At 32.0% G+C, this 16268-nt stretch overlaps 1 protein-coding gene across 13 annotated transcripts in view; it reads right to left on the bottom strand.

The window, feature by feature from the left end:
* NBEA (neurobeachin) overlaps positions 1 to 16268 on the bottom strand; it is a 671041-nt gene that overhangs the window by 488471 nt on the left and 166302 nt on the right. For all 13 annotated transcript variants that reach the window (XM_070578754.1, XM_070578744.1, XM_070578745.1 and 10 more), the window contains exon 17: positions 14773 to 14865. In XM_070578754.1, coding sequence (XP_070434855.1) covers positions 14773 to 14865 — 93 coding nt within the window. The remainder of the gene's footprint in view (positions 1 to 14772; positions 14866 to 16268) is intronic.

Here is a 16268-nt window from a genome sequence, read left to right as displayed (position 1 = left end):
TTGTTCATATGAGTTGGCTTTATGACAGGTTTTGAAACTTTTAAAATAAACCCTGGAATTTTTACCAAAATTCCATTATGTTTATTAACTGATTTATTATAATTCTACAGTTATATAATTGAGTCTTTCCACTAAGGTACATGGAATAGCTCTTGATTTACTGCAGTTATTAAAAACTTTTCAGGGCTGGCCCTGTGGACTAGTGGTTAAATTCGGCACACTCCACTTTGGCAGCCCAGGTTCGCTTCCCAGGCACAGACCTACACCACTCGTCAGTGGCCAGGTTGTGGTGGTGATCCATACACAAAATAGAGGAAGACTGGCACAGATGTTGGCTCAGGGCAAATCTTCCTCAAGCACAAAGAGGAAGATGGCAACAGATGTTACCTCAGGGGGACTCTTCCTCAGCAAAAAAATAATAAAATAAAAAATTTCATGGTTTTCAGGAAATATAATTATATTTACATTTTCAATTTCCTTTCTAATAAACTGAAAGAAAGAACATTTTAGGCTACTATTCTATATATTATTTTATAGTTAAGAATCATTAGTTATTCAATTAGTGGACACTACTATACTTTTCAATCTCTGTCAGTCTATCAGGAGAATTATAAGATTATTTGAAGTTTTTAATCTACATTTCTTCATCCTTTTACTTTGAGGCTAAAAATGAATAAGCTATAACTCAGTAATACATACACCTATCAGTGTTTACAGGGAAACTATCAAAACACAGCGATGAAGGAAGGTACTATAGGATGGTTCTGTTGAAATATCAGATAACGATTACTAGTGAAGCAAAACAGGAAACATTCTGTGTTCCTATACTTTTACCTTGTTTCCTAATGTCTTGCTATTACTTTCCCACCTCTTACTTGATGTAGTATGAATATGTATGGAGACCTCAAAAAATAAGTATTTAAAATTATTTGGAGCAAAATGATGTTATTACCAAGAAGTAGAAGTTAACCTCTTGTATAGTGCCATAAAGTAAGATATTTTCTTATAACAATCTAGCCTATAATTCTAAAAGACTTCATTCCAAATCTCTCCATCTTATCTTAATGAGGTTTGAAAAAGTTTTATCCATTTTACTGGCTCCTTCAAGAAAATCACCTGTGAAATCCTTTCAAAAGTTTTTGTTTTATTTTCTACTTTCTTGAGGCTACTCTTCATCTTTACTAATTTGTACTTCATAGCTTACTTTGTTGTCCTTTAATTAATATTGTAATATGAGTACACATTCCTCTAATTTTAATCTTTATTTTTCAACAATGTAAGTATTTACTTCTGAGTAAGCTTTTGCTATGATGCATGCATAGATAATTTCTGATTTTCCTTTTAATTTCTTCTTTCACTGAGGGATATTTATTAAAAATGCTTAATTTCTAAGTTCTTGAGATTTTTTTGCTCAGCTTTTTTTGAGTTCTAATTTTATTACGTTATGATCAGAAAATTGTGGCCAGTAAAATCTCTACTTTGTCTACATTGTTTATTTTATGGCGAAGGACATGAATTTTTTGTTTGTTTGTTTTCAGTAAATGCCTTGTAGTCATAAAGTATATTCTCGAAGGATGTAAGACTGAACATATATCTATTGAGTCAAATTTTATGAATTTATATTCAATTCCCCTATATCTTTATATATTTATTCAATTGGCCCCATTTTGAAGGAGAAATTTTGTCTACACCATTACTGTATTTTATCAAGTTATTACTGCAGCTCTAACGGGTTTTGTGCTTTACATATTTGACTGCAATATTTGATACTTTTAGGTATATGACCAAAACCTCTTCTACTTAAATTGTGCCTTTCATCAATTCATAATGTCTTTATATATTCTGTTTTGAACTTTTTTGTTTGTTTTGCTTGAGGAAGATTTGCCCTGAGCTAACTGTACCAATCTTCCTCTATTTCGTATGTGGGATGCAGCCCTGTGATGAGACTGATGAGCAGTGTGTAGGTCTGCGCCCGGGATCCGAACCTGCAAACCCTGGGCCGCCAAAGCGGAGCATGCAAACTTAACCACTATGCCACTGGGTTGGCCCCTGTTTTGAACTTTTAACTTCAAGTTCAACTAATTCTGTTTTGTGCTTTCAGAGCCCATCTGATTTGTAATAATGGCAACAAAGTTCTGCTTTCTTTTTCTTTGTTATCCCTTTCCTTATCCATTTATTTTTTTAAAACCTGATTTTTTTAAAAAGAGAGGAAATCATTTACCTGTCCATGATCCCATTCTTTTCACTATATTTTGGGGTAAACAATTTCATGTTTCTTATTACCACATTATGTCTTTATACTTTTACTAGGCATGTATCTATTCCTAAACTATTTTAATTTTGTTTTTTCATATTTTTCAAACTCACATAAATGGTGTCATTAGTACGTATCTTCTGCAACTTGCTTTATTGGTTCATACTAGGTTTATGAAAGTTAACTTTTGATAATTCATTTTCAAAGCTGAACACATATCAGCAGTAGGAATATATCCCAATTCATTTATCTGTTATCCTATTGATCTTTTATATTGTTTCCAACTTTTCTTTATTACTAACAAGGCTGCACTGAATTTATGCACATACACGAGAGTTTCTCTCAAGGAAAGAATTACTTAGTCATAGAGTATCAGCAGCTTCATCTTTTTGAAAATTGTCAAATTGTTCTTCAATGTGATTGCATCAATTATAAAATTTCACCAGTGATTTGAAAGTTTCTCTTATGCCTATCCTTGCCAACACCTGATAATGTCAAAAATTTTAAAGCTTACCATCCTAAAGTACATTAAATGTAATTTTTTTTTATTTGTACTTTCTTGATTGCTACTGAAGTTAAGTAACTTCCCACATGTTTATTGCCAATTCAGGTTTCTTCTTCAGTGCATTGACTGTTTAATTCTTCAGGTTTCCAACGGTTTTTCTCTTTCTTATTAGTTTGCATGATTTTTAATATATTCAGGATACAAATCCATTATATTCCAGATAAACTATACATATCTTATTTCACTTTGTGGCTTGTCTTCTCAGTTTTTTATGGTGTCTTTTAAGGCATTTTTTATTTTAATGGTGAAATTTACCCACTTTTCCTAGATGACTTATGCTTCTTTATTTATTGTTTTAGAAACCCTTCCTTAATCCAAGGTGATAACACTATTATTCTACACTTTCTAAGTTTTAAATTTTGCTTTTCAAACTTTTATTAGCTTTATTGAGATATAATAACATACCATAAAATTCACACACTTTGTAAGTGTACAATTCAGTGATTCCTTAAAAACCTTACAGAGTCATGCAATCATCATCACTGTCCAGTTATAGAACATTTTCATCATCCTAAAAAGTTCCCTTGTGCCCATTTGTAGTCAATCCCCATTCCCATCGCTAGCCCCATGTAACCACTAACCCGCATTCTAGACATTTCACAAAATGAAATCATATAATATGTAGTCCTTTGCATCTGGCTTCTTTCACTTAGCATAATGCTTTTAGGCCTCATTAATATGATATAATCATATCATTAGTAGTTCGTTTCCTTTTAATTGTGATTAATATTCCACTGTATGGACATACAATATTTTGTTTATCCATTCAACAATTGATAGAATTTGGGTAGTCTCCAGTTTGTGGCTATTATGAATAATAGTACTAAGAACATTCACGCACAAGTCTAGGTACAAACACATGGTATCATTTTTCTTGGGTAGATACCTATCAGTGGAAATGCCAGATTATATAGTAAATTGTTCGATTTTTTAATGAAATTTGAAAACCCTTTTGGAACATGGCTGGAACATTTTACATTCCCATCAGCAATGCATGAGGATTCAATAAATTGTTCTATGTTGTGCTTTTGCTTTTATTCAAATCAAATTATTTTCTATTTTTCTTTGTGATGTCTTTTTCGACCCAGGGTTTATTTAGAAGTGTATTGTTTACTTTGCAAATATCTAACAATTTCCCAAGTCTTTTTCTGTTGTTGATTTATAATTTAATTCTGTATGGTCAAAGAACATATTTTGTTTCATCTTAATTCTTTTAGATTTATTGAGACTCATTTTATGTTTTACAGTTCAATCCATAATATATTCTGAAGAATGTTACACATGCAATTGAAAACAATTCTGCTGTCTTTAGGTGGAGTTTTCTGCAAATGTCAATATATTCTTCAATATGATGTTGAACAGGTGTAGTGAAGACATGCTTTCGTTAATTGTTAGTTATTGAAAGGGAATGCTTCTAAGATTTCACTACTTAATATGATTGTGATAAGTTTTGGGTAGGTCTATGTTATCAGGTTAAATAAATAGTTTTTTATTTGTGCTTTCCTAAGAATTTTTATGATGAATGGGTACTGAATTTTATCAAAAATTTTTGTATTATTATAATTATACAGCTATTCTTTAATTTGTTAATAAGTAGATCATATAAAAGATATCCTGATGTTAAACTACTCTTATATTCAGCACAAAATTGAGAACCTAGGGGAAAAAGGCAAAATATCTTTCTTTTTGGAATATAAATACAGCTATAAATTGTCTCCACTACCACTTAGGCCAACTCTCAGAAGTATAAATATACAAAGTTTTCAATATCTTTTGATTCTAAGTATTTTATAATTTGAACAATGACTGCTTGTTATAAATTATTTAAAATATGTGTATTTCCATTTTCTTAGTTTTATTTTCATCACTGATTTCTTGTTTGCACTGTAGATGAGAAGTCATCTGTATGACAATAACTTATTTAAATTTATGGAGCCAATTTTATGGCCTCATTTAACAATCTCTACAGTTTTGTGTGTTCTTGAGAAGAATGTATATGCTAATCAAGCCATGGAGTTTTTGTTCAAATTTATATTGTTCATTTGTGATTGCTCTTGTAAAAAGAAGACCACATTAAAAATCTCTAAACTACTTTGATTTCTCTTTCAAATTTAGCCAATTTTGTTTCCCATACTTCACCTATGCTGTTAAGTGTATATGAATTTGAAATTGTTCTATTTTCCTAGTAAATTGTACCTTTTTCCTTACATGACACCCATCCTTCAAACTCAACTTTTTTGCCTCAAAGTTTATTTTGGTTTATTTAAACATTGGTCTACCAGGTTTTATCATTTAGTTTTTAAAATAAGCAGTACTTCTACTTGGGCAAAAAATAATGATGACATAAAAGGATACAGAGAGGTTTAACACCCAACTCATACCCTCTCTCTCTCATTCACACTCATACAGATAAACATTTTTCTTGGTTTTTTATTTCCCTATCAGCTTCTCCCCTCACATACACTTTTAAATAAACTTTATTTTTTAGAGCAGTTTTAGGTGCCAGCAAAACTGAGCAGAAAGTACTAAGAGTTCCCATATACATCCTGGCCCCAGGTACACATAGTCTCCCCCTTCTATCAGCATCCATCTCCAATGTAGTACATTTGTTACAAATGCCTATCATGGGTTTTTTCTCCTTAGCTTTATTGAGATATAATTGACATATAACACTGCATTAGTTTGACGTGTACAACATAGTAATTTGATATATGTATATACTGCAAAATGATTACCATGATAAGTTTAGTTAACATCCATCACCTCATATAGTTACAAAATTTTTTTCCTTGAGATGAAAACTTTTAAGATCTACTCTCTTAGCAACTTTCAAATATACAATACAGTATTGTTTACTATAGTCATCATGTTGTACATTACATCCCCAGAACTTCACTTATAACTGGAAGCTTGTACCTTTTGATTACATTCACTCATTTCCCCCCACCTCTACCCCCTGCCTGTGGAAACCACCAAACTACTCTCTGTTCCTATGAGTTCAGTTTTTTTTTAGATTCCATATACAAGTGAGATCATACAGTATTTGTCTTTCTCTGTCTTATTTCACTTAGCATTAAGCCCTCAAGGTTCATCCATGTTGTGACAAATGGCAGGATTTCTTTGTTTTTTATGGCTGAATAATCCATTATATAGAGAGAGTGATCTGTTCCCTCATGTTCACTACAGCATTATTTACAAATAGCCAAGACACAGGAACAACCTAAGTGTCCACATTTTCTTTGTCCATTCATTTGTCAATGGACCCATACATTGTTTCCATGTCTTGGCTATTTGTAAATAATGCTGTAATGAACATGGTGGTGCAGATATCTCTTTGATATAGTGATTTCATTTCCTTCAAATATATACTCAGAAGTGGAATTGTTGGATCATACAGTAGTTTTAATTTTTATTTTTTGAGGAACCACCATACTCTTTTCCATAGTGGTTGTACCAATTTACATCCACACCAACAGTGCACAAGGATTCCCTTTTCTCAAAATCTTCACCAACACTTATCTCTTGTGTTTTTGATAATAGCCATTATAAAAGATGTGAAGTGATATCTCAATGTGGTTTTGATTTGCATTTCCCTGATGATTAGTGATACTGAGTACCTTTTCATGTACCTGTTCACCATTTGTATTTCTTCTGTTGGAAAAATGTCTATTCAGACCCTCTACTCATTTTTTAATTGGATTTTTTTGGCTAATGCATTGCATACATTCTTTATATATTTTAGATATTAATACTTATTAGAGATATGATTTGCATATATTTTCTCCCATTTTGTAGGTAGCCTTTTCACTTTGTTGATGGTTTCCTTTGCTGTGCAGAAACTTTTTAGTTTGATGTAGTCTCAATTGTTTATTTTTGCTTTTGTTGCCTTTGCTTTGGCTGTCAAATCCAAAACATCATTGCCAAGACTGATGTCAAGGAGCTTATCCCCTACATTTTCAGGACTTAGCTCAAGTCTTTAATCCATTTTGAGTTAATTTCTGCACATGGTGTAAGATAGAGGTCCAGTTTTCCCAATACCACTTCAATTTTTTTCATCAATGTCTTACAGTTTTCAGTACACAGATCTTTCACCTCCTTGGTGAAAGATTTAAATTTATTCCTAGGTATTTTATTCTATGAAATCTTTCATTCTTTTACCATATCCTTAACCTCCTTTCTTATTTGTCATCTTTGTCTCTTGGTGCTGCATTCTAGGTAACATCTTCATTTCTATCATCCAGTTCACCAATTCTTTCTTAAGTTTTATCTAATCTGTTTAACACGTACATGGAGTTGTTAATTTTAGGTACCATCTTTTCATTTCCAGAAGTTACTTTTGACTATTTTTTTAAAAAGCTGAATGGTTTGTTTCAACGTCATCCTGTTTCTTAAGAATTATGTCTTCTATTATGCTTGATTTTTATTTGTGGTATATGAGCATTTCCCTTACTTTTGTGTATCCAGCTATACATCTGAAAGGATTTACGTTATATTTTATCCAACATTTCTAAGTTTTTAGTAGCACACACTGAGTCAGGATATCTTGTTTTACCCATTATTTTTCTCCTCCAAGAATTCTTATTAGTCTCCTATTTTCTATGCCTTTATCTCTTCTCTCACTTTATATTTTTGGTCCATGCTTTGAAATCTTCTGGTCCACTAATTTGAGTGAATAAGGAAAAAAATCATGAGCCAATGGAGAATCTCACCTTTGATTCTACTTGAATCTCAAATGCTCTTTTTAAAAATAAAATTCAAAGGTTCCACCATAGCCTCCACCACTAGTTCTACTTCACTGAATATACAGTTTGATGATTCTGTCTTATCTCCCATCTCTGGCTGCTAGGCCCCTTCAATGAGTTGTTATTTTTCATTTTCACACACTTGTGGTCAGATCTCATGGCTGTGAATTTTACATGATGGGATTCTCACAGGTTTTGTAAGGGAAAGATCCCCCTAAGCACACTGACTTGTATAATGTAAGTCCTGGAGCCAGCATCCTAGCAGTCCAGTAGCCCTATACTTCCACAAGTTCAAGGACAGGGAAGATTCATCCCATCGTTTCAGATACCTCTTGGCCTTCTGGTGGTTGCTTACATAAAGCCATTGTTACTATTCCTCTGAGGTGGGAGGGTGGAGGAGAGGAGAGAGACTGGGAGGCAGAGATCTCTGAGAAAAAAGAATACCCAAGATGTGCTGCTTTCTGGTCTTTACCTTAGGCCTCTAACATAGTTCTTCAGTTGAATGTCATTCCCATAGAAGAGAAAACTCCTCATCAGTTGTCTTGTTTTCTCTGATGGTACGCCAATATAACACCAAGTCTCATTTGTACCTGGTACACATAGGAACCAACATTTGGCTGAAGAGAGCCAAATAGCTTGGAATTGAGAGTAGATGAGAAGGAAACTTCTTTCCAACTGCCATAGTGCCTGAATCCACATCACTACTTTTTGTTAACAGACAATTAGCTCTGACAGAAAAACTGGACTAATTTCAAATAGTCCAAAAAGCAAAGAAGCCATTCGGTTAAACAACTGTCAACATATAACAGGCCTATAAATAACAACAATATACAGCAATTTGATTCATTTAACTACCAACAGTACATTTTATAGTGTGGTTATCTTGGAGAATTCACCCAGAATTGATAATGTTTTAAGTTAAGACATTAGACAATCTTGATTGAGAATTTTTATTTCCGTAGTGAACATTCAATAACATGTGCTTTAAAATTTTTATAGCTAAAATTATCATAGCTGTATTATGGTACAGTACTAGGCCATTTTGATCATCTATTTGAACTATCTGTTAGAATTCTGTTCTGAGGATTACTGTAGTCAGGCCACCTCCATAAAGAAACAGTTTGGCTTTCTACTTAAGCATATATCCAAGTTAGGTTTCTCAATTTTATATCTTTTTGGGGGAAAGTTTTAAGATTTACAGGAAAGTTGAAAAGACAGTACAGAGTTCTCATATACTATTCACCCAGTTGCCTCATGTGTTAACATCTTACCTAACCATGGTACAACTGTCAAAACTAAGAAATCAACATAGGTACAATATGATTAACAAAACTACAGACTTTATTCAGATTTCACCAGTTTTCCTTAACAGCCTCTTTCTATTCAGGATCCAATCTAGAATACCACCTTTCATTTAGTTGTCATATCTCCTTAATCTTCTCTGTTCTCTAGCAGTTCCTTGTTTTTTACGACCATTAACAGTTTTGAAGAGTATTGGTCAAATATTTTTTAGAATGTCCCTCAATTTGGGGAGGTACAAGGCTTTCTCGTAATTAGACTAAGGTTGTTTTTTTTAAGAATACCACAAGATGAAGTGCCCTTCTCATCATATCATATCAGGAAGTACATGATATCAACATGACACATGACTAGTGATGTTAACCTTAATAGTGAAAAACACTGCCGGGTTTCACAATTCTATGGAAGTGAGCCAGTAAGTCCATCTCACACGCAAAGGAAGGAGATTTAAGTTTCATCTTCAGGAGAGGGGAGTAGATTCATATATTATTTGGAACAGATTTCTCAATTTTAGTGATAGATGATAGCTGTCAAACCCATCTCTAGTTCAGCTGACAATTAAAGTGTATGGATTATCTTGCAACCTGTATTCCAAGTACTTGACAGAAATTATAAACTAGGTATTAGAAGGGACCAACCCACGCAGACTTCAGTTTAGCTTCATCCATGGACCCAAGTCAGATTCACTACCAGACAACAATTCCTTCATACACAAACGAGATGCTGAGTTTGGGTGATATCTCAAAAGTTTTAAAGTTTTAAAGATGATTCTCTTAGTTTTTAGGTACATAATCAAACCATCTATAAACAATGACACCTCTTTCCTCTTAGCAATTTTATGTTTTATTTCTGTTTCAAATTTTGAATAACATATTGATAGGAATCATTTAGACTTAACTCTTTGTGTAGTTAAGTAGTTAAGTAAACAATTAATTTCAGTGTTAGCCTCAGTCCTTTTGCTCCATCATTGCTCCAACTGAGAACTCTTCATTTTAACTAATCAGTCACTGATTTTATTCAATCTAACTACATTAGTAATAGAATTAGTAAAAATTTTTCCAAGATTTTAAGCTACTTGTTATTTTTAATATTTCTAGTTTTTTAACAATGTTTTTGTTGAAAAATTGTTTCAATAGGTAACATTCACATGGTTAAAATATTAAAATGACCCACATCCACCTTCATGTCCACCAACTCTCCATTAGGAGCCATTGTTCTATTTTTTTAATGGTGATATTTTATCACTTATTTATTTTTATTTTTTTCAAGATTTTATTTTTCCTTTTTCTCCCCAAAGCCCCCCAGTACATAGTTCTGTATTTTTAATCGTGGGTCCTTCTAGTTGTGACATGTGGGATGCCACCTCAGCATGGCTTGATGAGCGGTGCCATGTCTGCGCCCAGGATTTGAATGGGTGAAAGCCTGGACCACTGAAGCCGATCACATGAACTTAACCACTCGGCCACGGGGCCTGCCCCCAGGAGCCATTGTTCTTGATTTCTTGTCTCTTACGACTTCTATTAGGTATTTCTCACTGCTGATATACAAAGTACTATACTCTTATATTCTCTTTTTTATACAAAAACAACATCCAATACATACCCATCTATTTATTTTTAATCATTTAACAATACAGTTGTGATATCTGTATACAGAGAGTTATCTCATTGGTTTTGTTTTATAACTGCATAGAATTCCATTTAATAAATGAACCATAATTTATTTAACAAGAAATTCAAGATTTTTTTTCTAAGCTTTAGCATCAATAAACAATACAACTATGAATAACTCTAAATAGCTATCATTTCGCGTGTGTACCAATGATGAACTGCTGGGTTGAAAAGTATACGTATTTGTAATTTTGACAAACATTGATCAAAATTAATAAATTGTATTCTACATGGGGTTATACCAATTTATGCTCCAGGTAGCAATGTGTGAGGGTGCTTGCTCTCCCCACAACCTTGCTAACAGAGTATTGATTTTGAGAATTCTGTCAATCTAATATGTGAAAAAATGGCATCTTTAGTTTCAGACTATACTTCCTTTATTACAAGCATAATTCAGCTCCTTTCAAATGTTTATATGTCATGTGTATTTTCCTTTATAAGGTGACCATTCATATCCTTTGCCTATTTTTCTACTGGGTTATCTTGTCAATTTCTAGGGAAAGTTGTAAAAAGTTATCATGTAATATTCCTTTAATTTTCTCAGTTTCTCTGTTAGTTATGGAAATTATCATTTACTTTGTACATTCATATTTTGCCCTTTCCTGAGTTGCTTAATGATGATATCCATTTCTATCATGATTTTTAAAAATCAGCTTTTTAAATGATTTTCTGTCTTCTAAATCAATTCCTACTTTTCTATTTATTAATTACTTCCATTTATTTGGTTATTCTTTTTCTAACTTTTACATTTTAATTCTTTATTTCTGTATTTCATTTTTTATTGACCTACGGTTTGGATATTCACCTAAGCACTTCTTTAACTGTATCCTATAGGTTTTTTGAAGTTGTTTTCTAAAAACTCCGCAATTTCAGTGCACATTTTCTCTTTGACAAAAAAGTTGTTTAATAAATTTTAAATTTCTAGGTAGAAGAATCTTTGGTTTATAATTTTGTTCCTATCTTCTAATTTTACTGCATATTAAAAGACAATCTGTTCCTTTTTTCTTCCGCATTTTGGAATTTTTCTTTGATGCCTTCTACACCAGGTCAAATTTTCATGAATACTCCATGGGCACTTAAAGTTATATTCTTTATTAACATGGTACTGAGTTCAAACTATATTAATCAGATTTACCTTATTATTTAGATTACTTTTCCCCTCAACTTCTTATGAACTGAGGTGAATTAAAGCTTGTTTTAATGTTTTAAACTATTAGTGACTGTCTATTTCTCCTGTAATTTTTATTTCATAAAAGTTTCACCCTTTAATATTATAAAGTATCCTTTCTAATACTGTTTATTGCTTTTTGGCTTATAATTTGTCCAATATTAAGATCATGACTTCTGCTTTTTTTATTTGTATTTGTGGTATACCTTTTCTCATCCTTTTATTTTCAGCCTTTGTAAATCACTTTGCTTTTTTTAGTATGTTTCTTGTATATAGAACTGGGTTTTACTACTGTGATCAATTTTGATTTTTTTTCTTCTAATAGGTGATTTGCAAAAACTTTTACATTTATTTTTTGGCAGATATGTTTGGTGTTAGATATGTCATATTTTATGTTATGCTTCATGATTTTTATAGATTTTTTTAAGACTTCCATTATATGTATTGTCCTTAGTTTTATTCGTATAGTTCTTCAATTATCTTGAAAGCATCACAATTTTGTTGAACTGCTTATCTTTGTAACTGTAAAGGATTAAGATGTCTTTTACGTGTTTAGAAAGAATATTTCCTTACTACGAGCAATAATAAAATCAACATATTTACTCTTAATTTTTCCTCTCTCCTATATCATCAAATTTTAGTCAATAGGCCTATATTTCTAATATTTCATTTGTCAGCTTACATGGATATCCTTTCACTCTTTAGACTTAGTCCACTTTCTTTCTTTCATTAATCCTTTCCCAATTGATTATAATTGTAGCATTTCTACCTTACTAGGGCATATAAAAAGTAAATTCTCATCTGGTACTCTAACCCAAACATTTGCTTTAGTCTTAGTTTTAGTGTTAAATTAATTCAGTGTTTACCAGTAGTCCTTAGCTGTAGTCTGTTCAGGCAATACCAATTGGCTCAACTTCCTCCCCCAGAAATTTTCTCAAAAATTATTCAGAAAAAGCAGTCCCTTCACTGGTTAAAAATTGTTTGGTAGCACATTTTTCACTTAAAAGATACTTTGGCTCCCAGTTTCTTCACTTGAATATCTGTGGTTGTTCTACAGTTTTTGTATTGAAGGTTGCTGTAGAAAAGTCTAAGGCCAGACTCAATTTTTCCCCTTATTTGTGCACTGCTGAACAAAGGATTTTTTACTTATATTTAAATCCAATAGTATACTTTCCTGCTGACCCTTTCAGGAAAATTTTTCCGGGTACACAGTATGCACCCTTTTAAAATGGATGGCAGAATCGTATATGAGGACCTGGCTTATAGTTTTAAATATTTAGTTAGTTAAATCATTTTGCTTTTCTTATTTGGAAACTCCATTTATGCCACTGTTGGAACTTCTGTGCCTTCTATATCAATCATTTTCTCTTAAATCCTCCTTAACTCATATTTTCATCCATACATATTATTTGCTTTGTTTTCATTTTTATCTTCTGTGTATCTTACTATGCTATCCACAGAGTTTATCTTCCTTTGAGCTTCTTCTAATTTCATTTTTATTTGTGTGATAGTTTTTTTCCTCCAGTGTTTTGCAAAAGTTTTATTGGTTCATGATTTAACACTTCGATGTTATCCTACCATTTCTTCCCAGTTCTTGAAATTCTGTTTAGTAGTCGTCCTTCATTAGAAGCAATTCATTTATTTCTTACTTTTTTAACTCATGGTAAAAGTTTTAATCACAATTATTATACTCCATAGTAATATTTTTCCAGCGAGTATTCTTCATCTACTGATTAGCTTTGCTTATCTTTTCGATTTTTCTATATATATTTTTGTGTGTGTGTATGAGGAAGACTGTCACTGAGCTTTTTTGTGTGTATGAGGAAGACTGGCACATCTGTGACAATCTTCCTCTATTTTATGTGAGATGCTGTCACAGCATGGCCTGACAAGCAGTGCTAGGTCTGCACCTGGGATCCGAACCTGTAAACCCTGGGCCACCAAAGTGGAGGGTGTCAACTTAACCACCATGCCACTGGGTCAGCCTCTTCCATGTTTCTACATTTTTAAATGTGTTTTCTTGACAATTTTTAAGAGGTTGCATCTAGGGCTCAAATCTTTTATTATTTTTCTAGACAAGTTCTTTTCCTTTATCAAAGTTGAAAGATCCTTATCTCTTAATATTAAAAGTACATATGCTTCTCTTTCCCAATATTCTATCACCTAGTAGACTCACAGTTCCTCACATATGCGTAAATCTTTTGTACACTCTTGGCTTTGTGGAACTATTCCCAATATCTATAATATCTCTATTCTCCCTTACTTGACTAATGATTAGGTACCAAAATGCAAATAATATCTACTCTTCTACACTATTTAGCATATGAGAGATGTTCTATCTGGATTTTGTGCAGTTTTCACTACTGTTATCAACAAAGTCTTGGTAAACTGCAACATCAAAAAGAATTGGCAATACTGAGGTCCTGAGAGGAACCCCACTTAGCAATACTAAAGGACAATACTACTTTCTTGGGCTCATTATATATATAGAAAATGGATGTAAACAAGAATATTCATGCACTGGAAAACACAGTATGAAAAATACCCATTATACCAGCAGATGATTTTGAAAAGTATTTGAGTTTTGGCCTCTGGGAGAAAAAAAAGAGATATTCTAGGATCTTCAAATCACAAAAGTAACCAATAAGCCTCAGTGTCAGAAAAGAAAACAAATGATAAAATACTGACTTAGCATGTAAACAAAAGAGCAGCTCTCAGGGAGACCTCAATATACATGGTATATTCCCTGTGTCAATAAAGTTTCACTGAAATCATATCCATATGTCTTTTATTTTATTTGATGAAATATTTTATCACATCCTGAAAATGAACAATAATCTTGTCAGCAAGCAAATAGAAATAAACTATATTATTTAAATGTGATTTTGTTCTATAATCTACTATTAACAAAACATTCTTCTATAAAATATTTTTACAACTTTTACCACAGGAAGCTATTATTTTCCACTGTAAGATTATTCCAGTCATATTCATATGTCACATTAGATACAAAACTGGTAAAAATACAATTTCAGTAGATATTTCTACAATTCATTATGAAAATTTCAACTTACTTGTGACCTAAATGCTTCAGAAAGTATCCCAGAACCTTCAGAGCTTGAACCCAAATACTTTCACTTTTTGAAGCCAATAATTTGTAGATTACTCTAAAAAGTATAGAAAGAAATAATCTTTTAAGCACTTATAAATATTAAAAAATATAAGCACTGTATACTTTACCAATAAATTATATATAAAATATAAAATGCTTCTCAGGATTTTAAATTCTTTGGAAAAATTAAAAATCAGCACAATTTTCTTTAAACCTGGCTTTCAAATATATACTCAAAAGGGCAATGTGATTGCTTGTTTATAAGTATTGCCTCCCAGCACACTGAGCAAAAATTCTTAATTTTAAGATACATGCTTACTTAAGCCATATTTCCTCTTTTATTAGAATTGCCTCCAACATTTATACTTGATGACCTTTTTTTCTTTGTTATGGCTACCTGAACCACAGGTAGATACCTGCCCAATTATTTTTCTTTTCTGAAAATCTGGTATGAGATCTAAGAAACAATATTCAGTCTTCGTTGGGCTCTTGAATTAGGAAATTAATCAAAATAGAAACTATAGGACAGCCCTGTTTTTTTCACATAGGTGAGTTTATATACAGAAGGAAGAATAAAGATGATATACAGGATGTGGCAGAGAATGCAAACTTCTTTCCTGATAGCTTTCCAATTGCTGGTTCCTACACTAAAGAGATTTCTATAACAAACACATTATTCTCTTTTTACTTAAATTAGTTTGAGACATTTTCTGTTACTTGGAGCAAAAAAGTCTCTACTAACACATAACCTAACCTAATCTATACAGTCACTTCAAATACTACATAAGAGCAGGGTCACATTTATTATAATATTGACAGATACTCTGGAAATTTTATGCCATTTTTTCCAAAAAATAAAAGTAAATATTTTTCTATAAGGTAGAAGAGGGCAGTAATAACTGTATTCTTTTGCAACTAATTCTAGAATTTAACAAGATTCTCTAAGGGTTGCAGCGGTGACAATATAAAATTAAAACGTGCTTTATTATATTAAATATATTTTTAAAAAAATAAAATGTCATTTTATATGTTGAAGGTGAAGTAATCTAGGCTAAACAAAACCTCGTAATAGAAGATGCAGTATAATTTTCATATCATTTCAGTGACATTAACAAAGGGGAACGAATAACAAAGTTAATGACATCTATTTTATGTTTAATAGTAGCTTATACTATTTAAAAAGAAAATAATATAGTGTTGATATTGCTTCTTTTTTTGCACTACTCTCTGAAGAACAGACTATGAAAGTTATTTCCTTTGGAAGATGATTTTTTTCAAAAGCCTCAAGTTCCTAAATGAATATGCATTGACAGTGAAATCTATTTTCAGAACTTTTAAGGACCAAGATCAGTAACGAAAGAAGACAAGTACAGGAATAGGAAAGTACAAGAATAGGAAGTTTAAGAATAGGAAAGTTATAGATGTCAAAAAAGAAATATTCAGGAAATCATAAGAAAG

Source organism: Equus przewalskii, chromosome 16 (genome assembly GCF_037783145.1).
Source record: "Equus przewalskii isolate Varuska chromosome 16, EquPr2, whole genome shotgun sequence".
Classification (NCBI taxonomy): Eukaryota; Metazoa; Chordata; class Mammalia; order Perissodactyla; family Equidae; genus Equus; species Equus przewalskii.
Note: the sequence above shows the minus strand (reverse complement) of the source record. Positions and strands in the feature narration are given on the sequence as shown.